General features: G+C 40.5%; 1 protein-coding gene across 3 annotated transcripts in view; it reads left to right on the top strand.

The window, feature by feature from the left end:
- Positions 1 to 25,442, top strand: part of LOC126462149 (zinc finger protein 808-like) — a 158,067-nt gene that overhangs the window by 52,142 nt on the left and 80,483 nt on the right. For all 3 annotated transcript variants that reach the window (XR_007585953.1, XM_050096052.1, XM_050096053.1), the window contains one exon: positions 16,112 to 16,482. Coding sequence is in view for 2 of the 3 variants with exons in the window: in XM_050096052.1 (XP_049952009.1) it covers positions 16,112 to 16,482 (371 nt within the window). In the remaining variant the exon portion in view is untranslated. The remainder of the gene's footprint in view (positions 1 to 16,111; positions 16,483 to 25,442) is intronic.

Consider the following 25,442-nt stretch of genomic DNA (forward strand, 5'->3'; position numbering starts at 1 on the left):
GATGTGGACACCATTTCGAAACATCTTTCAAAACACAGAAACATCTGTCCATAGCAGTGTCTGTACAGATCATAGGAAATAATGTTTCAGGCCAGCTACCAGTTGTCACCACTGCACGGCACAAGTGTATGTTTGTATATCACATTGTGTCATCTGTTGTACAGAGTTGTTAAGTGTTTTGCTTTCTAGAGCTATACTTTTTTTCTATTAAAAAAAAGTTCAGTGGATGAGGCAGTAAATTGTCGAGCTGTTATCGTTGTTCCAGGCTGAAGGCTGCATGTGAAATATACGATGCTAGCAGTACAAGGAGAGCAATAAAACAAGACACCCTGCAGAAAACTGTTGCTACTTTTGGTAGAATATGCAGAAAGACTGCGTAGAAAAGAAAATTAGGTCATTTGTCATAGCTTGCTTTGAAATGTGAAATAAATACTCAAGGCTTTGGAATGAATCTCTCATAAAAAAACCCTAAGGTTAGCAGCGTGTCTGGTTGTAATTGCTTTCTTGAAATTTCTGTCTTGTTTTTAGAGAAACAGTGACACCATATTTCCCAGGAATTTAAAATCGTTAGATGATATCCAAGTGAACTTACAGAAACTAGAACTGTCTTCCATACTCCATATGCAGCAAGTTTTTCCCACCAGTTGTTCTATAGAATATTTTCACTCACCGGAGATGACTGCATGTAGAGCAACAAATTGATTTTGTACAACTAATCCAATTTTGTCACCCATTGCCAACTACTGTACAACCCTCCATCAAAATAATATCACAGTTTTAAAACCAGTTACGAAATTCTTTCGTAAATGCAACCTTATTCTTTAAAACTATGAAACACAGAGAAGCTTATGGCTTTCTGATCACAAGTCACAAGAAATAAATAAAACAAAGAATGAACGATGATGATGTCTTTCATTTTGTTTGTATGAACCTTAGAGTATTAATAATGCAGCAACATGTATTACAATTTCTTCATATCTAGCATGACGTGGCAGATAATATGAAACGACACAACAAATAGTGTTGCAGACAATGTGAATATACTGAGAAATGTTTGCTGCCAGTGTGGACAGAAACAGAGACAAGAAATAGTTGGAAAAAGATTCAAAACACTGAAGGAAATACTGTTTCCAACAGAAACATATCTCCTGTGGCAGTGTGGATGCCGCTTTACGCTACTTTTGGCACTTTGATTATTCATTTCCATTGTAGTGTGTGACATATGAGTGCATACTGCACTCATATGTTCCAAAGCAACGGTGCATTACAAATACTATATTACAAATATGTCACACTTATCATTAAATGTCAATTAATAAAACATCAATAACATAAGGCTTCAAGAGATTTTATGACAACTAATGCACAATACAAAATTTAGATGAACAAGCTGTAGCGTAATGGATAACCTCATGGTTAGCGGATTTTGAGGTCATAGGTTCACAACTTGCTGCATCCCAATATTTTTTGGTATTGCATTCATTATGACCACGATACATATGTTCCACAATATTCGATATTATTAAACAATTTTGTCTAGTTAGAGAACAAAGGATGAAATAAATATTTGCCTGTTTATTTCTGAATATATGGTGATTTCTGAGTGTGTGGTTAGGCAGGAATCTGAGGACAGCTACAGTGCTGCAAGTGAAACAGTGAGCAGTAACATTCATATTCTTCCTTGTCACAAATATTTTGCACATTGCACAACCACAAACATATTTCCATTAACATCAAATTGACACTGTAGTGATAGACAAATCAAGAGCCTCATTCCTGGTCACCTTCACAGCCCCACGATGTCACGATTACGTCAATTTCTGCAAAAAGTAGTGTGAAATGTACTCGACCCATTATCATTGTTCAGTGAAGCTAAACTTTGCAAGTTGTGTTGGCAACGCAGATCGTGGATTATGTCAAACTTTCCGCTCCCATGTCTCCCCTCTCCGAAACGGCATGAAATATTCCCTTAACACTGCCATCAGCCATGGTGCGAATTGTTTATCTTTTGTTCCATTATAGCTCATTCAGTCACATCAAATGTCAAAAGAAAAGAAAACAGGGATGAGGTCAAGCCAGATGTGGAGTAAGAATGTGGAATCGAGTAAACTTTGCTGAAAAAAATGTAAAAACAGGCAATTTTTAGCACAGGGGCTACATCTACATCATCATGCATACTCTGCAATCCACCATACGGTGCGTGGCGGAGTTTATGGTGAAGAATTGTGAAAAACGTAAAATTGGAGAAAGTGAAATCTAGGTTACGCTGTATATGCAGACCATTGTAAAGTATGGTTGACTACAAGCTAGTAATACTGACTCCCACCACTGCAATCTGTCAGTCACAAAGTTTTAATCAGAGTATAAACACACATGAAAATACAAAACAATCAGTTAATTGACAAAGGCTCAACCATTGTGGTTTTGAACTGCAAGAGTTACCTGATGGAAGGCCTTTGTCAGATTCATCCACCTCTGAACCATGCCACAGTGACACAATTCCAGAAGTATAAAAGGACCTCAGTCTCTTCTCAAATCCTAAGGCCCATCCGAGAACGTCCCTCCTGAGTCTTATATCGCTCCTCACCCCCTACCTCTCACCAGACTCCTACCTTCTACATGCTTCCTAAAGTCCATAACCACCCAGGACGTCCCATTGTGACCAGTTATAATGCCCCCACTGAGAGAATTTCTGCTTTCATGGGCCAGCATCTGCAGCCTATTATGGATAACCTACACGCATATATCAAAGGCACCAACCATTTCCTCCACTGACTCTCCAAAGTTCCTGTTCCTTTATCACTCAAAACCCTGTTCATCGCTATTGCCGTCACCCCCTTGTAGACTAACTTCCTTAATGCCCATGGACTTGCCCTCATTGAACATTACTTTTCCCAACATCTGACCGATTCCAGACCTACAACCTTCTAATGGTCACTAAGAGCATCCATATCCTCACCCCAATGACTTCAACTTCGAAGGCATCACCTACACACAAATCTGTGATGCAGTAATGGGCACCTGCATGGCACCATCCTATGCCTGCCTACTCATGGGCCATCTAGAGGAATTCTTCCTAATCACCCAGAATACCATACTCCTCAGCTGGTTCAGATTCATTGATAATACTTCGGTGATTTGGACCGACGGTGAGGACACCTTATCCACTTTCCTCCAGAACCACAACACAGTCTCCCTCCATCGCTTCATCTGGTCCTCCTAAAACCAACGGGTAACCTTCCTTGATGTTCATCTCCATCTCAAAGATGACAGCTTCAGTACCTCTGCCCATATCAAACCTACCAACCACCAAAATACATCCACTTGACAGCAGCCACCCATTCCATACCAAGAAGTCCATCCCATAAAGCCTAGCCTCCTATGGCTGTCACGTCTTTAGAGATGAGCAGTCCCTCTCCAAATATACCTTGGCCCTCATTGGGGACCTTACAGACTGAAATTAGCCTCCCAACCTTGTTCAGAAATACATCTCCCATGTCTTGTCTTTCCAGTCACCTACTACATCCCACACTCCCACCCACTGGCCACAAAGGAGCACTTCCGTCACGACTCACACAGGTCTGGAACAACTGAATCACATTCTCTGCCAGGGCTGAGACTACATTTTGTCATGCCCTGAAACGCAGAATATTCTACCCACTATCTGTCCCACCACTCCCATAATGGTATTTACCTGCCCACAGAATCTACACAATTTCCTTGTCCATCCCTACTCTACCCTTCCTCCTAACACCTTGCTTTGTGGCTCATATTCCTGTAACAGACCTATATGCAAGACCTGTCCCATATATTCTCCCACCAGTGTTGTTAGTGTTAGCTGTTGGGTGCATTCAAGTCACATGTGGCATTTGTTCTCTAATGCATGTATACAGGGGCACAGTTGCTGAAACATTTAGTAGTATGATTTCTTTCTTGCACGCACCTAAATGCGATGATAGCAAGAAACTAAAGACAAAAATACAAACACAACTGTATTATTCAGTTATTGACATTGTCACAAAGATCTTTCAGATAATTGGGCATTAAAGACTTGAACTGTGGAGATCAACTTACAGGTTAGAAGGTTGTATTTTACTTTGTAATAATGTGTTGGCAGACAATATACATGTCATCTGAGATTTTTCTCCTCATTTTAATGTGCATGTCAAAGTTGCATATAGTTTATTGGTGGGCTATGTAAATTATAAATGGAAGTTACAGTTGCCTTAATAGATAAAATATTTTTTCCAATTCGCTGTGAACAATATTTCAAAGCCCCGTATAACGTCCATCAGAATTGGTACCGACCCTTGACTAGGCGAAATTTCATATTTCTAATTTAGACTATCTTCACTTTGCCAAGTGCTGCACTGTTTAATGTTCACTTATGCTATACTACCTGTGTACTGACAGGAGCTCTATTGTAGGCATGTTCTAGATAGTGTCATTTCTATGCACGTTATTGATAATTTTAAAGACGGGCTTCTGCATCAGCACCTCTTGAAGTAACTTGAATGATACGGACTTGCATAATTTGAGCCATGTTGTTGTTACAGATTGTAACCCTACAGCAACTGATCTGCGGGGCCTGACCATCCCCATGCTTCTGTTGCCAAAAGTTTGCTCATTAATGTTTGGAGTAAGTGAGTAATTTGGGCGGCCCATCATATTTTCACAGCACTTGCCACACTGAGATAGTGACACACTGCAGCGAGTGACAGGGACAGTCAAATTTAAATAACCAATTCTGTTAATGATGAAAATACTAACCTTTTTTGTTGCTCTTCTTTGTTGTGTATCGATGGCTCATTATGCATTTCCATTCTGTGGTTTATCTTTCTATAATCATGTACAGGATGATCGGGTTGATGTTTCGATACTAATATGAATTCTGGTGGACTTCCTGCAGAATTACACATGTATTTTCAGTCATTTCACTTCACAATACAAATCATTAAAACACACACAACTCATTCTCCATCCCTGCACTTCAAACTTGTGCAACCAACTACACAAAATAACAAAGCTTTACCTCTGACAACATGTAACAAAGTAACAAAGAAATTACTAGCATATATCGATCTGTTTATGCAAGACAATCTTTGGAATGTACATTTCATAAATAAAATACAATTTATTGGCCATCTTTTTTGAGAAGTCCATAATTGTGGTTGCAATTACATTAAGTGTTTATAAGTATTGACATTTGAACATATTCTCATAGCTGTATATTACTGGATTTTTGGTTTTTATGTCTTCGGTGCAGTATCGTTCATTCCATATGATCCAAGATCAGTTAGCACATTTATCTCATCATAATCAATTTTATTACAGTGGGAAAAAATTTCTTTGCATTCTTTAATCCTTTCAGACATGAATTTTTTTCAGGAGCAAGGAATATTTTTATTTATTTGGTAATGCTCTTCAGTGATTTTTTAAAGAATTTAGATACAAGATTTATACAAAAATATGTACACGTTTCCAAAACATACTTTCTACACTTTACTTAATTTTATGGACTAATATAACTAATTATGAAATAGTCTATTGTAATTAAAGTAAAATGATAATTCAATATTTACCATGCAAAATAATAATAATAATGATAATAATAATAATAATAACCCCGTGGAGGCCCGGGAAAAGAATCGACCTCCGGTATGTTCTGCCAGTCGTAAAAGGCGACGAAAAGAACAAACCACTAATAGGGCTAACCCCCCTTTTAGTGTGATTAGTTGGTTCAGGACAGAACTAAAGAAGCCTCGGACAAGCGCCGTCATGGTCGGGGACGACGCTTGAACCCTATGCCCGCCCACAATGGTAACGACACTGCTAGCCAACTGGAAAATGATTTAAATTCAAATAGAGGTGTTTTGCAGGATATGCTTCCTGCAACCACCCTAGAAGGAAAACAAAGACAGAGGATGAGATGGTCAGATGAAGTTAATCGACACCTCATGTTCTGTTATTACCAAGCAACAAACCTAGGAACCAACACAACTGGATACAGATCACAAGTATACACAACATTTATTACCAGATACCCAGAATTAAAATTTTTAACAGAACAACGAAAGTTCCTAAATGCAATATAACACATACCGTACAGTTAAAAGTAAGTGACGCTTGATCAAGGTCCGCGTCACTCCATTTTTAACCGGACTTAACGTCTGAGAAAGTGAAGATGATAATAATAATAATAATAATAATAATAATAATAATAATAATAATAATATATTTAACTATACAGTGGAATATAGTGAACAAAACACATCTGTGTCTTCTAGTGCCCATTAGCTGCTGTGAGCTGCTGCATTAACTTGCTTATATTTTCATAGTGTTGTCCAACAGTTGGCAGCACTTGCATGTGGTGAACAGGTTGAACATTCAGAAATGTGTAGCTCAGATTTCCATTGGGGAAAAAATACTTCGGTTGCATCTGAGATACAGAATAAGTTACTGTACACAAGCGTCTGAAAGAGTTAAGCCAGTATAAAATGCATAGGAAAGTGTCCCAGCATGACTCTCCTTCCTCTTCCATTAATTGGTGGTGCTCAGGAAAATGATTACGCTTGTAATTTATTTAATTTACTGTAGGGTTCTTGAACGACATGTCAGATGTGCCTGTATGTGGTAGTAATGTGTTTGTTTCGAATAGAAGTTCTCCTTTCTGATTTTCAGTATGACAGTAATCTCTTCCATAGTATTTATTGGGTATTTCTTGAAAAGTCATTTAAACAAACTGACTACAAATATTATAACTGCTATGTGAGTCTTCTCATTTTTGCACCTATTTACTTTAGAATAAGTTCTTAGTCTTTGCAGCATATTCAGCAGTATTTCACAGAGAAATTTTGCTTGTTGCTTCCATTGTAGCTTAAGTACATCTATAATCTTTCCAATGAACTACAATCAAGACATTATCTCTACCCAGAAAGATTCCATCTTATTGGAGTTTGCAGAGTTATGTTTTTTGTCTAGCATCACTAATTAGTGATTTGTCATTCATTAATGCTGTTCTTGAACCTCAAACAACGGAAAAGCCTGGATGGAATAACGACAACATTTTGAAAATGATTGACTGCTCTCACCATATACAAAGGTGGTGTTGACTTGCAGACAATAACAACAAAAAGGCTGCTATACACTGAGTTTTTGACCAAAAGGCCGGCTTCTAAACTAGAAAACAGACACACATTCACAGAAGCACAGCTCCCACACGTGACCACTGCCTCTGGCCACTGAGGTCGGCCTCATTGACAGTTGGTTGTTACAGTGCAGTCAATAAAAGTTCCTAATCTGGTTGCAATCAGTATGTTGAATTCAGTGTTTCCTTCGCCCTTTTAAATTAGTTTACTGTATTATCAACAAGTACAGGTTATAGCATTGTATGAAACATTATCTTATCAGCTGGATAGCATTTTCAAGGACAAGTTTTGAGAGTTGTGCTTGTGTAAGTGTGTGTGAGTTTTCTACTTCTGAAGATCCAGAAGCTGAAATATTTCTAGAATTTACAGCCTCAGTGGCCAGAGACTGTATCGTGTGAGTTGTGCTTGCATGAATGTGTGTGTGTTTCCTACTTTAGAAGAAGGCATTTTGGTTGAAAGCTGTCAGTCTTTTTGTTGTGCCTGTCTCCAACTCGACACCACCTCTATACAGTGAGTAGCAGTCTATCCTTTTCATCCTTTGTTAGTATTTCTTTTCGTAATGTTGTCGTTTTTGAACCATAGTTCAAAAATTTCATTACCACAGGAAGGAAAATTATTTGTATCATCTCAAAATATTAAGAGTGGCAGTGCATGTGAGTGTAGTATTTTTGATAAACACATCACTCTCAAGTAGCTTGATAAAAAATATTCCACCATGAGATATGCTTTTGAGTTGGTAATAGTGACAAAAATGTTGAGTGTGGCTTGAGTTGCATTTGTGTGTGTGTGTGTGTGTGTGTGTGTGTGTGTGTGTGTGTGTATGGAATATGTACAAATGATATCACAACACTTACGCTGTGCTGTGGTCCCCAAGTGCGGTGTGCTGCCTATGAGTGCAGAACAGGGAGTAGCGGATGCGAATGAAGAGGCAAATTGGTAAGCCAGAGTGGCAAAAGTGCTGCCATCTGTTGACGGAGAGAACAACACGGGGCCACTAGCCTGGCCGTTCACAATTTGAATTTAGTGGTTTACATATAAAATGAAGAAAAAACAAAATATTACAAACAAAAACCAAACAATAAGTTAAAACTGCATTGTGTGTAATAATGGAGCGTATTGAACAGGTTGATCCAGAACTGTGGTAAAACTGAGTGGAAGGAAATAGATTCAGCTCTTAATGCTGTAGCATGTTGCGTGTAAAACCAAAGTTTCGATATTTCCGTGTATCCTTTCTTTGTCTACTGAGGCTGCTACACAGAGTTGGTGCAGAACAGTAAGATTAATGAAAAATGTTCACATTTTTGTTTTTCATAATTAGTGTTCATGAATGATTTAATTAAGATTTATGTGTGTATGTGAATTTTGGACTTCCATACTTTAAAGTAAAGTGTAACAGTTCATGCAATGAGGTAATGATAACTAAATATGGATATTTGTCTCGTAAAAAAATTCTTTAAAATTCAAGACCCTTCTTGGTAATTTATGAAATATGGAAAGGATAGGTAGCTGCTCATCATGTAGAGGAGGCATTGAATTGCAGACTTGCACAATGAAAAAGAATGCTAGAAAAATTCCAGCTTGTGGGTCTTCCGAAGTAGAAAACTCCTGAAAATTCCTAAACGTTCATATAAGCATAACTCGTACACACACTTGGCTACTGTTACCTCCAGGTGATAATGCCTGACTGTGACTGCATATGATGTGAATAGCAAACTAGCGGGGGTCGGTGATGGGGTTGAGGAAGACGTCTAGGAAGAGGAGAGAGGTGAGGGAGGAGGAGGTGAGAGTATCAGAAACCAGAGCCTAAACAGACTTGCAATACAGTCATGTTTTTAAATCTCAGTACTACAAAATTATCACTCCTTTCCAAAGGCTCTACCTTTTGCTCCCCCCCCCCCCCCCCCCCCTCCTCCCCCAAAAAATTATGTACTTGGAAAGATCTTGTTTCCTCTCAGTCCCTACAGGGAAACACTTTCTCACAACTAACCTTACCAATCAGACTCAATCCAAAAGCAATATTGAATGTTGCCTGACACAATTAACTGTTCCAGCCAACTGTGATCCATCCCCACTACCCCTCAGATCTCCCCCTGTTAACTTCCCAGAATTTTTTAACCTTGAACATTTCCCCATCATCATTCCCCAAAGCCCTCAACATGAAAAGTAATCTTGCGTGTACAGAAATGATTGCAATTCACCATCTAAAAAGTGATTCTGATCATGCAGTCCTATCTGTAGACAAATGCTCCACCATTGTGGATTCTGAACCACAGTGATTGCTTGACAGAGGGATTCTGGCAGCTATCAGATATGCTCACATAAAAGTCTTGCCACAGTATCTGCAGGGCCTCTGGTCCCATTCCAAATCCTTAGGCCCATATCAGAACTCCTCCTGATGTGCACCACTCCGGCACTCATATTTTTTACGTGCTTTGACCAAGCGAGGTGATACAGTGGTTAGCACATTGCACTCGCATTTGGGGGGACAACAGTTCAAACCCATGTCCAGCCGTCCTGATTTAGGTTTTCTGTGATCTCCCTAAATCGCTTCAGGCAAATGCCAGGATGGTTCCTTCGAAAGGACATGGCCAACTTCCTTCCCCATCCTTCTCTAATCCAATGGGATTGATGACCTCGTTGTTTCGTCTCCTCCCTCAAATGTATCAACCAACCTTGTATGGGCTTATGTATTTTAGGAAACCTCAGGGCACCCCATTCGGACCAGTTTCTGTGCCCCCAAGGAATGAATCTCTGCTCTCATGGCCCAACACCTTCAGTCTGGTACCCAAAACCTATCCTCCAATGACATTCCATAGTTTCTGTTCCTTTACCATCCCTACTCTTTGCTCGTCGCCATCAAACCCATATCCCTCTACTCTGACATCCACATTCCCATTGTCATTAGTGAACACTATCCTTCCCAATGCCCAACTGACTCCAAACCTACAACCTCCTTACTGGATACCATGACCAATTATATTCTCACAGACAGTTACTTCTCCTTTGAATGCATCACTTACAACAAAACCATGGTACAGTAATGGGCACCCACATGCCACCAATGTGTGTAACCCATTTCATCGGCCATTGAGAGGAAGCCTTTCTAACCACCCAGAATCCCAAACCCCTAACCTGGTTCAGGTTCATTGATGATATCTTGGTTATCTGGACCGAGGGTGAGAACACCCTATCCTCTCTCCCAGAACCTGAACAGCTTCTCCCACAATTGCTTCACCTGGTCCTCCTGGACCCAAGAAGTCACCTTCCTCAATGTTGACTTTCACCACAAAGATGGCTAAATCAGTACCTATGTCCATATCAGACCTACCAACCACCAGCAGTACCTCCTCTTCAACAGCTGCCACCCATTTCAAACCATGAACTGCCTCGCACACAGCCTAGCCACCTTTTGTTGTTGCATTTCTAGTGTCGAGCAGTCCCTCTTGCAATATGCCAAGCGCCTCACTGAGGCCTTCAAAGAGATTAACCTCTCAACCTTGTCTAGAAGCCGTACTTCCCATGCCTTGTCTCACCAGTCACCTACCATTCCCCATTTGAACACTATCTGGCCACAAATTAATGCTCCAATCTTGACTCGGAAACACCAAATGTTGGAGCAACTGAGTCACATTCTTTGCCAGCATTTCAAGTTGTTGTTGTTGTTGTTGTTGTAGTTGTTGTGGTCTTCAGTCCTGAGGCTGGTTTGATGCAGCTCTCCATGCTACTCTATCCTGTGCAAGCTTTTTCATCTCCCAGTACCTACTGCAACCTACATCCTTCTGAATCTGCTTAGTGTATTCATTTCTTGGTCTCCCTCTACGATTTTTACCCTCCACGCTGCCCTCCAATACTAAATTGGTGATCCTGTAGCACCACATTTCGAAAGCTTCTATTCTCTTCTTGTCCAAACTATTTATCGTCCATGTTTCACTTCCATACATGGCTACACTCCATACAAATACTTTCAGAAATGACTTCCTGACACTTAAATCTATACTCGATGTTTACAAATTTCTCTTCTTCAGAAACGCTTTCCTTGCCATTGCCAGTCTACATTTTATATCCTCTCTACTTCGACCATCATCAGTTATTTTGCTCCCCAAATAGCAAAACTCCTTTACTACTTTAAGTGCCTCATTTCCTAATCTAATTCCCTCAGCATCACCCGACTTAGACTACATTCCATTATCCTTGTTTTGCTTTTGTCGATGTTCATCTTATATCCTCCTTTCAAGACACTGTCCATTCCATTCAACTGCTCTTCCAAGTCCTTTGCTGTCTCTGACAGAATTGCAATGCAACAAGGCCCCCGGAGTAGACAACATTCCATTGGAACTACTGACGGCCTTGGGAGAGCCAGTCCTGACAAAACTCTACCATCTGGTGAGCAAGATGTATGAAACAGGCAAAATACCTTCAGACTTCAAGAAGAATATAATGTCATGCCCCCAAATGAGAAATATTCTTCCCACTATCCTCCCCATCCTCCCACAGTGGTATTCTGCCACCTACCCAATCCACAGAATTCCTTGTCTGTCCCTATTCCACTCATACCCCTGCAACAGACCAAAATTCTCTCATTACCTCCTCCTCCTCCTGTCCTGTCACAGCCCCCTCCTACTCCCTCAAAGGCTGGACCACCTGCGAAAGCAGCCATGTGGTCTACCTCTGTGTCGCATTCTGTGTGGGCATGGCAATTAACCACCCACCTGTCCACAAGAATGGACACTGCCAAACTGACCACCCAGCTGCTGAACAAGCCGTCCAACACGATGTACTTCACTTTAATGTCTTGCTCACAGCCTGTGCCACCTGGATTCATCTCACCAATGCTAGTTTTCTACATTTCTACATTGCACAGATGGGAACTCTCCCTACAATATATACTTTGGTCCTGTAGCTCACTTGGTCTCAACCTTCTTTAGTCCCTGTCCTCCACCTGCCTATCCTCTTGCCTGCTCCCACTCCAGTACTACACATGCCTTCTATCCCATCAGTGCACCTACATAGTCATTTCCTTTTCTCTACTTTCCTCCTGCCCCCCCCCCCCCCCCCCTCCTCACTCCCTCCCTCAGCACAGGACCGAGCAAGGTGGCACAGTGGTTAGCACACTGGACTTGCATTCAGGACGACGATGGTTCTATCCCGCATCTGGCAATCCTGATTTAGGTTTCCCCTTGATTTCCCTAAATCTCTCCAGGCTTTCCTTTGAAAGGGCATGGCCGACTTCCTTCCCTTATCTGATGAGACTGTTGACTTTGCAGTTTAGTCTCTTTATCCCAAACAGCCCAACCCCTCCCTCAGCACAGGCTCCCCATACTGCATAAAGCAGCACCACCATGTCCATACACAATCCCACAGGTAGCACTAGCATCATTCACAACCCATACCATGCTATCCTTCCACCTCTGTCCCATGCCACATCCTTACTCCCACTATCCATCCCAGCTAGATTGCTGTGACCATCAAGTACAGTTGCAGTTGAGCCTTAGTGCCTGGGGACGACAATGTCCATATGTGTGAGAGTTAAAATTGTGCGTGTGTGTGTTTTTTTTTCCTTCTGGAGGAGGACTTAGTTAAAATATTTTGAGCATTCTCTTTCACTATGCCTGCTGCGACTCAATACCTTGCAAAGGCTCCCCTGATTACCTGCCTTGTGATTGGACGTTGTTATTCTGTTATTTAAGCTAGGGTTCCATCACTTTGGCCACTAACACTTTATACATTTTACTACTGACTCAGGTGACACACAGCAAGAAACCTGTCAGTTTCCATGACTGATTCTCGTTCTTTCCTCCAAATACACTGGTGTCCAAAATTAAAGCAACAAACAGAAATTTTGTAGGGTTGCATTTATTTTGCCACAAAACAGTATAAACAGGTGACAGTAAAGTAGAAACCATGTAAAGAATACAGAATGTAATCAACTGCAACATGTGCATAGCAGTAGACAAATATGTTGTTTTTTTCCGTCTCCAAACGTGGCGGATTCGCACACACTTTGACAACTGGCTAATGTGCTCGCCATGGAGTGTTGACCACCTCTGTCACCAGTACAGGCCTGACAACGATGGGGCCTTCTGTGAATTGTGTCATCAATCTCATGTTGAGGCAATAATGACCATTCTTCCTACAGTGCTGCTTGCAAGTTTTGGAGAGTGGTTGGTGGATGATGACGTGATGCAGCCCGTCACCCTTATGCATCCCAGACATCCTCTGTTGGATTCAAATTGGGAGAGTGAGCAGGCCACACCATGCGTGCAATATCTTCAGTTTCCAATAAAAGCTCTGAGGTCGAGCATTATCGCCCATCACTACGAAGTATGGGCCTGCAGTACCTTGCAACAACTGCTCATGAGATCCCAAGATCTCTTCACACATTGGCCCTCTGTTCAACTGTCCAGGTGACATATTGATGGCTCCACTTTAGATATTACTTTCTGTGAAGACATGCCACAGTTTGCCTCAATACAACACATTCAGAGGATGCTGTGAGGTCAGATGCCAGTTGTAGTGCAGTACTAATCGGTACCGTTGTACCTTTACCACCAAATAATGGTTCACTCTTTCTGATGTCACACATGGTCAGCCCTGTCCTGGTCTCCGGGATACAGTTTTGGTCTCTCTAAACTGTCACCTTATCCAAGAAACAACTGAACCATTCACATTAAGTCATCAGGCCACATCAGCTCCCATTCTTCCTATAGCCCTCCACAGCAGAAAGACAAAGGTGCCTTCTTTGTGCCATACTACACCATCCCTTCTTTGTGCCATACTACACCGTCGGTGACTGTGTACACTGTGACTGCGGATATGGGACTACCCTGCAAACACTACCACGCATGATAGGTGCCCTAATGTTATTTACAGTGTGATTGTCCATTGGTTGGAATGCAATCTTCTGTGTAGAACATGATTGTAATGACATCTGTTGATGGCAATTTGTATGATTATAATGTGAATGAGACACAGGATGGAGAAATGTCCGTTTGTTGCTTTAATTTTGGACACCAGTGTATTTTGATAACTTCAAGTCGTCTTCCATTTTCCTACAGTGGTGCATTCGTCACCTATATTGTGATTCCCAGCGGCTGTCCTCAAAAATGCCAGCTGGCCATGCCTCTCACCAATCCACTAAGGTTTGTAAAATGCACGAGGAACAAAAAGCTACCCCGCTGTGCACCTAGAGTCAATCAGCTAGGCAACACTCATTTTCTGGCAATGTCCAAACACCACACTCTGGCCTATGCTAATATTTTACACATAACATCTTAGGTATGTAACATCCACTACTTGCTTTCAACAGAACTGTGTGTGCAGCAGTCAGACCAACAATGCCAAATACCAGTTTTAACTCCTCTGAACAAGTCAGACCCAAAGTTATTATGTAAGGATTAAAATTTCCAATAGCTTCTACTGAATTTTCCACTACTATTGGTTTTGAGAAAATGAGAAATAAAAATAATTGCAGCTCCAGCAACAAGTCACATGTGATCAGCAACTGTCCAAGTGAAATAACTTGATTGCAGCTGTAGGCGATGTTAATCTTCACTTACTTTTATTTGACATGGTGATGCAGTTGTCAATGCAGAGATGTCAATCCATGCCCTAACTGCTCCTGTCTTGTGCCCGAAGCAGGGTTAAACAAGAAATTAGCGAAGTTTGTGGTCAGAAATATTTAATGCTTCTTTGAAATAAGTCTGTGGTTCAAGAAACCAACTCTGAACACTATATTCCCCATGCACAGACAAAAACATTTCTGTACCATGGAGTTCCGTCGTTAATGGCCACTATTTGATTCTATCTCAGCAAGCCTGTGAAGTATATTGCAATAAATTGCTGACATCTTAGTGGATGGGTCTCTCATCTATACAGCATAGATATTGAGAGCCATTTACGCCTCTGTTTCTGGCCAAAGTCCCCCAGTGTTAAAAGTGAAGCTTGCTGATGATGATGGCTGTAGTGGTGTGCTGGAACACATTGTCAAATGCCAAGGTGGATGGTGGCAGACTGGTGAAGTATCTACTGCCATCCCAGGTAGCTCATATTGTGAAATGCAACAATCACTGTTAACAGTCCACGTGAGTCTCTCTAGTGGTTCTGTAGTTGGCAAAAACCATAGTGTCACTTCCTCCAAGCCATCCCCACCAAAGGACACTCCCATTGGTCAGTTTTTTTGGCCTCCTGTTGTGTTTTAGTTTAATCCTGGCTTGCTTTAGAAAATAATTTACATTTCACATTTACAATCTTAGATTAATCTCTACAATCCCTCTCGTTGTTATTCTTAAAATTTAATGTAAGTACTTGTTAGTTGCTCCGGACACATGCTGTTTGAAACTCCCTTGCTACTCCTTCATTAATGACCAGCTGCTTGCTTGTTGCTGTGGCTGCTCATCCCTCCCTGCCTCAATTTATGATGCAATGGCTATATTGATGTATATTGCACAACGTTTCTAGACATTTCAGAAAATAATTTTTCTAGGCGTGTAACTTAACTTGAGCTGCCTACTACCCTCAGTGTGGTGAGTAGTAATATATCCTTGCCATATTGCTGTGGTTCCATACTGGACTTTGTATTGTTTTGTTATTAATAGCTTGTCTGTGTTTTTGCAATGTTAATGAGGAGAAGCAAACATCAAACATGGAAAAACCCGGATGGAATGTGGTTTCTGTTGCCGGAGACTGCAGTCATGTGTGAGAGTTGCGTTTGCCCGTGTGTGTGTGTGTGTGTGTGTGTGTGTGTGTGTGAGAGAGAGAGAGAGAGAGAGAGAGAGAGAGAGAGAGAGAGAGAGAGAGTGTTTATGAAGGCCTTAATGCCCAAAATCTTTAATTGTGAGAATCTTTTTGTCGTGCCTGTCTGTGACTCAGCATCTCCGCTTTATGGTAATTGTTAATGAGGAGAAGTACTGCTATAATTTTCTTTTTCAGTTCATTTGTCTGATGATATTTTTATTTCTGTTCAGATGTGCAACAAGACTTTCTCAAATCGTTCAAATTTGGACCGCCACCTGCGTTTACACAGAGGCCATCAGTTGCAAACTGCCCTTGAGCTTGGAAATACAAGGCAGAATGGACCATCCTGGCAAAATTCAGAACCAAACACTGGACAAGCAGTAGAAAGTGGCTCAGCAGAGCCAGAAGCTGATTATTATTGTTACTTGTGTGGCAAAACCTTCCTTTCACAGTATCGCCTAAAGATGCATATGGGCCAGCATTCAAACTACAAATGCCCAAAATGTGGCAAATGCTTCAAGGGTGGCACTGCCCTTTCCAACCATCTACGCATTCATAACATAAGGGGCTTTGTGAAGCACACATGCCGATTTTGCATGAGGTAAGGAATGTAGTCTACACTCACTAGACATGCTGTGTGAGATTAAAGTCATTGTAAATGTGAAATATCGCAGTGGTGCTTTGAAAAGATGAATGCTTATTGTATTATTGTTTTAATGCATGATGTGTAAACCTGCAACTTTTGTGTTATCAACACTATCCAGCAATTTCAGTAAACAACTTGAAGTTTGATATTGTTACTTTGCCCCTTCTACCATTGGAACCACCCCTCTGTTAGCAAGAAGACACCTCTTGTAACAGGACATAATGAAAGCAATTAGTAATAAATAGGCAGCTACACAGAGATATAGAAGATATTTCAGGGAAAAAAGAAGACATTTCAGGCAGTTTTCCTTCATATAGTGGACTAGTAAATTACATATTACTATATAGTTGCAGCTATTATAAGTTTGTAGCTCTCTGCTTCAGCAAGAGTAAATGGAGTTTGAATGGATAGGGCTATTAGAAAGTTTAATTTTAATTGATGGAGCAGTCAACTGTGTGAAAATTTTAAGTTTTAACAGTGTAATGAGAGTAAAGCAGTTTTTATTACAGTATTGTGAAATTTGGCATTTCTGTTGTTGCCTAAAAAGTCCTGAATCGGAGGCAGTAGTTGACTGCTATTGAATAAAATCCTTGTGGGTGGTAGACCATATTGTTTTATCACTGGTATTTTGACCATCTTTGCAACAATTATCTTCAGGGCATCTAACTGCTAGATTTTGTGGATGGTCTCCTCTCTATGCTATGTTACTTCAGTTGTTAGGTGACTGCTGATACCTCATTCTGGGATATCCATGAACAGTTTGAAGTAAAGATTCCTATGAAGTGTTGGCTGTGTGCTAGGCTGCCTGTGCTACTCTGGTAGGTGATTGGCGGGCAAGAGTGAACTAGCAGGTAGTACAAGGAATTGTGTTAACCTGCAGTGAGACACTGATATGGCACAGCAGTTCTCTTGTGGCCGATTGTTTATTCTATTGAACCTAGGTTACACGGAACTGCTGGCTGGTGAATATACTTGACCCTTTGGACTGGGATCGCCAGCATCGAGACCAGCTGCTCTATCCATAGCTGCCAAGCAAGCACATGAGGTTCTTGAAAATTGGACCGCAAACGTGGTGGTTTTTCAAATGTTGTCCCAGTCCCACGTAGCATTCGTGCTTCAACACAACAGTACTAATTGATCTCTCGGCTTCACCAAATACACTTTGCCACATTCACATTGAAATACATATATGCCTGAAGTGTGGAGATCATATACAGGATCCTTTGTGGGCTTCAACAGACCTCAGATCTTGTGACCACTCTGGAACATTGTTTGAATTTCCTCTGCAGTACAGGTCCTCCCAGTGCCTCTCAATGCTTTCGTGAGTATGTGATAACTGAAAATGTCACCCTGCACCTATTCAGAACTACATGTCTAACCTCTGAAGGTGCTATTCCTCCCTTTCAGCAACATAGTCAGTAATGGCTGGATATGGGCCTGGTGATGCCAAGATTCTGGAGCTGTAGGATGGTCACTGTGTTGCCAGCCCTCTGTTACTGTAAACTCTGTGTAAACTCTGGTCGTACTTCAGTGACCACTGTTAGACATAAAGGTGGAAAGTTGTGTTTCCTGGAGAATGTGGACCTCTGATTAGCAGCCTGGTTTGTGAGGATGGTAGAAAGCTTTGAAAAAAACTCAACTACATGGTGTGCTATGTACCATCATGGTGGTTTGGTTCAATTGTTAAGGCTAAACGATTCCAAGAGGGCTACTTCTAGGGCAACTTGCCACATCCTTGATGTGTGAGACTTACACACACACACACACACACACACACACACACACACACACACACACACACTTACACTTGGAAGGGTTATAGTAACGGAAGTAATAGGGCACAAGTGAGAAGTTCAAAAACATTTTCTCTATTCTACATTTACAAAGCTTTACAAAACAGTTGCTGGGTCTTTGCAGTGAGTAACATTATTTCTAAATTGCACTCTACTGGTTGGAATAGCAACAGTACAACAAGAGTAGAGCTTTTAGCACAAAAAAAAAAAAAAAAGGGAGAGAGAGGCAACTATTCTGTATTAACTGATACACATAAAACCCTTAACTTCAGCTGAGGGTTACTAACACGGCATGGCATAATGGAAATTGACTCCAGAGAACTAGAGAAGGATGGTTAAATGTTGGTGTTGCAGAGCTGAAGAACATTATGAAGTGACTAAATGAGTTGCTAGAAAAAGCTACAGCAATTACTTTAACATCGAACACTCCAAGCTACCAGGATGTTTCAAAGCTGGCTTTATCCCCCTCAAAGTTAGAATTTCATATACCAGCTCTGCTGAACTTTAGACACAGTTTCATGTGGGCATGACCACCAACCAGCTGTCCAACAGAATGAATATGCACCACCAAATTGTGGCCAAGACTATCCAGTAGTGGAACACGCTGCTGAGAACAAAGTCCTAAAGTTCAGTGGCTGCTTTATAGCTCATGTCATCTGGATCCTTCTTTCCAGGACCAGATTTTCTGAAGTATGCATGTGAGAGTTGTCATTGCAACATACCTTTCACTCCCATAATCTCCCTAGCCTCAGTCTCTGAATCTCTGCTAACCCATTGCTCCCACACCTTCTAACCCAAGAGTGCCCCCTTCCTCTGTCCTGTCATCATCTCCCAATCCATGCATCCACGTCACTGTGCCCCCACGTCACTGTGCCCCCACCAACTAACCAGCTTCAATGACCGTATGTCTCCTTGTTGTGCTGTGCACTCGATGCCTTTCCCTCTTGTACTTTTAGCCTGCAAACCTGCTGCTTCGCTCTCTGGCATTTCTATTGCACACACCTGCTGCCTCCTTTGGAAGCTGCCAGCTTACTCTCCCCCAACAAAAACTCCCACTTCCCACATCTTTTTTTCTCTTCGTACCCACCTGACCCAACATAACAGCTTTCCACAGTCTAGCTGCTGAACTGCAGTCCTGACTTTGTGTGCTCAGACGGCACAATGTAGCTGAATAGGTGAGGAGGAGTGGGGGCGGTGCTCATGGACGCTGTAGCTTGTTAAAGGCTTAATCTGAAAGCTAGCGAACTTTTGTTTTTTGTGTGCCTGTTAACTACTCAACAACCCTACTGTTCATTGAGCAGTCTCCTTTACTTCAAAATTATTTACTTTCTGTCAGGACTTCCCTTATCAAAGTTGGTGTATATACCAAATCCTATGAGATGTTTTAAATGCCAGAAGTTGGGACTTTCAGCCCTTGGCTATAATGGTGAAGCCGTCCGTGTGTGGTAGATGGAGATCAAAGGGACATGAAAAGAATCAATGTTGTATATCTCCTCCACGTGATCATCCTGTGTGAAGCAGAGTCAGCTGTGTTTATGCCAGGGAAAGAAAAAATTCTGGAGCTGAAGGTAACAAGGAGAATCCCATATGAGGAGGCTAAGGATACCTCCAAGGTGATGCAACCTCTAGCATTCGCCACAGCCATTGAATTAGCTCTTTTATTTTAAAAAATCACAAAAAAGAAAGGTATCTCAATCCAAACTCCGACATCAGTTGGACACAAACACCTGTACTTGGAACAGCACCTGCCACTTCTGAATCCTCAACTGTTCTGAAACCAGTGGGACTTTCAAACAAAAATATTTGGCATCAAGAAACTAAGAATTCAGCATCTTTGTCTGTACAAATACTACAACCTCTAAATAAAGAAAAAAACTCAGCAAAAACTTGACAAAAGCCAAAGAAAAATAATGTTACAACCCTCGGATGGCTGAGCAGACATTTCATGATGGCAAAGGCAATGTTGTGGACATCATTGCCCCACGGAGGAGCCAAAGTACTCTTTCCCCAAACATCTCTTGGATATCACACCAGCAGAGAGAAATGGCCAGAGAAAACTCTCAGTTAAATATGGGTCTTGTAATTCAGTGGAATGTGAACTGGTTCAATGATTGTATGGGGAGCTCAATCTATTAGCACAGGAAAAGCCAAACTGTTGCCCCAGGGATAGGATTTTCTCCCCCTCTCGCCCTCTCCCCCTCTCTACCCCCTTCTGCGCCCACCCCCTCCCCTTCAAACAGCGAAGAAGGATTTCACTCGCTCTTCTTCATTTAGGAAATGGAATTTCTAGTGAATTTCACCATACAGGGGCCGTTTTCGTACAGCTCAATGTTTGTGAAATCATATCATTCAGCAGCTTACGTGGATACTGTCTGCGAATTGTTTTGCCAGTAATGTTAGTAGTAAAGAAGTCCTGTATTTACCTAATTATAATATGTGGGTTTTTCCCAAATTAGTAATTAAAAAAAAAAGAGGGTTATTTTACATGTACAGATGAAGCTTTGGTTATTTAAGTCATGTACAGATTTATTTTGAAGAATTTGGAAGGGCAGGCCTTGGCAAGCGATACTTGCATTCCAACAGGCTTGAGGTTTCCCGATGCACTGAAGTGCGAACAACTGCGTAACATTGACTTGTGCAACGCTAGTGCAAGAGATGCGTGAGAAACTATGGACTATCCACTAAACAATCAATTGCTGTGGTTAAAATTTGACAATTTTGTGAAACACAGGTGGAAAAAGCATAAAATTCTATCACCTTACAGACTATTATTATATTTGAAAAGATTTTCAATAAAAGTTCTCGTACATGAGTGAATACTGTGTACAAACATTATTGCAGCTTTTATTTGATTACAAAAGACTGTAATGACTTACCAAGTGGGTTGCAAATGAGAAATTCGCTCGCTGTTAACATATTAAAATACTGGATGAAAACATTACCGGCTTTTAATCAGCTTTAGAACATGATGGTGACATTCAATTGAAACAAAAATGAAAATTAATCCAGAATGAAATGCCTAACAAATGAAATAACTCTCAGTAAACTGATCATAATTGTTATTGCGAGAATAAAGACACAGAATGGAAATAGTACCAACGGACATCACTAGGTCATGGGACTAGTGAAAGTTAGAGAATGGTACTGAATTGTAAATGTGATCTTCAATTCATGTGTTAGTCAGTGTGTTACATATGTCCTGCACACTAGAAGCTATTGCAGTCTGTTTTTCACAGTTACTCAAGCTCAGCACTGTGGAAGGGTTGGAATGGGGACAGTGATACAAGCTTGACTGAGAACTAGAATGATTGCGGGGAGGGCAGCGTTGACTGAAGAGCAGATTTCATCATGTTGGCATCCATGGGAATCTCTACCATGTACTTGGCTTTTTATGAGCATCTACGATGTTTAAAGTGCAGTTTTCTTGAATCCATTTGTAGTTGGAATTGAACTGATTTTAAAATTGGACAAATACTCAATGGTAGTATTTATTTCTGCAGGAGACAGTAAAAGTCCAGGCAGAAGCCGGTGGTGTATTTGCGTGTGTTTTTTAAAATGTTGTTGACTTTCTGAAAGGGGGTGGGTCAGCTGGTTCTATACAGCCAATTAAAGAGTGGTGAGCAGGCTATATGTCTAGAAGCAAGAGGCATTGTAACATTCACTTGTCAGTACAGAAGTGAAATCCAATACCTATTCAGAAAAAAACAGCTGTGTTCTCAGAACCTGTTGTAGCGACAACGTCAGAAATAGCAACACATTCTGAAGAAATAGCGAAATATTTGTGACAACAAACAAATAAATTTCACAGCAGTATTATTATTATTCTTATTATTATTATTATTATTATTATTATTATTAGTAGTAGTAGTAGTACCAACTATTTAAGCAAAAAAGGTAGAAAAGAAAATGGTCCAGAAATTAATGTGAACCATTTCTTTTTGTTTATTTCTCCCAGTATTAGCAAAATGTGGACAACAAATGGTGTAAGTTTACAATAGTTAATTGTTAACTTCTTGATGCTTGGTCAATAAGACAGGTTGTAATTTTGATTAGTCAGAATATTTTAAAAATAAATTTTTCCAAGGAGCCTATCTTGTACTCAGGTAATTACAGTAACTGATTAAAATGTGCTTGATGCAGCATTTCTACTGTGTAACAGTAAAAATGTAGTAAGCTATAAACCTTCCTCCTTTCATCATTTTGCGAGAAAAGTTTTGTGGGGGTTTGAAATTATATGTAAAGTTTGTTGCAAGTGACTAAGTGCTCTCATTCTGAAATATTGGATGACTAAATGTTAGATATTTGCATGTTATGAGCTACACTTCTTTTTCACCCCCACTCTGTTGATATTAGGGGGTTCTTACCACCAGTGCTTATTTCCAGACAGTGTAAGTGATATGTGTACCAAGTTTGGTGAAATCAGTCTATATTTTATGAGGAGATATGGAACATACATACATACATTTTTATAATATGTATGGATTTACATTGGCCGGGAATTGAACGGAGATCATGCAAGTGGCAGACAAGCATTCTACCACAGAGCTACATTGCCCATTGACAGATCATTATATCTTTAGAGAGTTACGCACACTTGGAGAACTGCATAGTAAATTTTATCAAGAACTATAGGTCCCCCTGTAACTGGCAGTTGAAAAGTCGGGAGAATGTGAGGGCATACCACTTCGAAAAAGACCATTCCTAGTAAAGCAAGGGGGTGTTCAAACCAACCTTCTGCTTTGACAGCTTACCAGAACTGTCACTATCACATAATCAACTTGTGTCTTTTCTCTTATCCATTTATCTGTTTCCTTCATGTAGTACCCAACATGCCTCTTTTGCACAGTTCCTGGGACAAGCCAAGAGCTCGTGTAGGCAGAGTCGCTAATTTCAGGGATTTAGCAACTCTGATAACACCACACTGTGCACAGAATCACAAGCAGAAATGAAGGAACTATTGGATAGAGTTAACAGAGAAGGTGAGAAACTTGGATTGTTAGTTAATAAGAAGAAGACCAACATAATGATAATTGACAGACTGCTTTGGGGGATTGATATTTGCTCCAGCTACTGATGTGCTATTAGAATGTGAAGAAGTTTATCATTTTGCCTACCTGGTCTCATTGATTCAGAAAGAGAGTGGCTCTACACAGGGAATACAACGTAAGATTGTTCTGGGTAGGGCGGCTGCATCGAAGGTGGCAGTGATTTAGAAAGACTGAGCCCTAACCAGGCATACTAAATTGGGAGTGCTGAAATCTGATGTTTCAAGTTTTCCTTTGTGGCGCTTCTATGGACAACAACTGAAGGGAACCACGGGAGAATTAATGCTTTTGAGACATGGACATGTAGGAGGTTGCTGAGAATATCATGGGTGGGCAAATGGACCAACAAATCAGTCTTTCAAGAAAGAACTCTGTTTCCAGTGAATTCTGCAGTTCTTTGGTCACATAATTCAACGACAAGAGGACAATGTAGAAAAGATAATCATCAAGACAGAGTCAAAGGGAGAAGATTGAGGGGAGACGCATTGAGATGATGGATAGAGCAGATGAAGGAGAAGACACATCAAACGTGGGGCCAGCTACTCTGAGATTTAGAAGACAGGGAAAAATTGAGACTGACTGTTAAGAGGATTGTGTGGTGGTTCACCAACTGCCGACTATGAAAGAGGAAGTGTTGATGATGACAATCGCATACCTCAATTTTATGGATTGCTTGCTAATTTAATGTCTATGTTTCACTTACATAAGGCAGTATATTCTAATTATAAACTTTCCATTTAAGTTTCATTGTAAATTTTCTTCTTAGCACAGCATTGAATTCCCCATGTGAATTGCAAGCTATTTTTATTCTTTTATTTGTCTCTTAAGTGTCCAGTCACTTAATGTTTTCATTTGTACTGAGTTAGTGTACCAATGCATCAATTTTTTCTGTAACTTCATCATTAAAAGAATAAAACATTAGAATTAACAGTAATTATTAATTGTTAAACTGTAAATTACTTCATCTCATAAAAAGTATTTTTGTAGGGTGACTCTGTTTGCATAATATGCATTGTGGTACAAGTCATTTGAAGGAAATTTAAACAGTAGACTAGGTTTCATAATATTGTTAATTCTACTGCAAGGATCTGTGGATTAACTTTGTAAATGTTGCATGTATGCCTTTCCTTATTTTATTTATTTATTTGGTAACACAATCCTTTCTGTTGACATATTCTCCTGAATAAGAATAATTTTTTTATTGTTACCTTGTCTCTGAAGAAATATAATCCTTTACACTATAAACTGGCACATAACATCGTGTCTTGTGTGACAGTTGCCATTTATATGAGGGTTTTTCAGCAGAGACTATGACAATAATTGCTCAGTGTTACCTTGTCTCTTAAGAAATGTAATACTTTCCAGTGTAAACTGGCATATAACATCATCTCTTGCCAGACAGTTGCTCACCATTAAGAGCAATGCTTGTGTCCCATCTTCTGATCCACTTTTGCAGGACGTCCTTAAATACATTTCTCGATAATCAAAGCCTTCATTGCCCCCCTTTCTTGAGTCAAATTGACATCCTTTGTGATCATATTTTGCAGTAGAGTGAAAAGAAAAACATCTCATGGGGCAAGATCAGAGCTATACAGGGAGAGCTGTACAAGTGCCCTTCTTGGCTGAAAATTGTCGTAAGCTGCTGCAACAAGAGGCAGTGTGTTTTCACAGTGAAGTTCCAACTTTGTGTGAAGTTCCCACCATGTCATTTGGGTATGATCTTCCACGAGTTGTTGAAGGACGTTCTTGTAATAGTCTAGACTTACTGACTGACAAGTGGGAACTTGATGTGTGTACACTATGCCACGATAATCAAAAAATGTGATCGCTAGGGCTTTTGTTCACAGTTCACTTGTAGGCTTCTGGCCCTGCACTGGTACATTTAAGTTTTGAGAGTTTAGTGCGAGAGGATTCATTGCCCTCTCCTTATCTTCACTGGCAGTGGTTAAACAGACCACAACTTGTTGTATAAAAACACTTTATTGTGTATTACATTACAGGGTGCTGTTAGTCAATACTTTAGAAGATACACAATATGATATTCTGTAACACTTTAAAAGGTGCCTGTGACCTGTGA

Source organism: Schistocerca serialis, chromosome 1 (assembly GCF_023864345.2).
Source record: "Schistocerca serialis cubense isolate TAMUIC-IGC-003099 chromosome 1, iqSchSeri2.2, whole genome shotgun sequence".
In the NCBI taxonomy this organism is placed as follows: Eukaryota; Metazoa; Arthropoda; class Insecta; order Orthoptera; family Acrididae; genus Schistocerca; species Schistocerca serialis.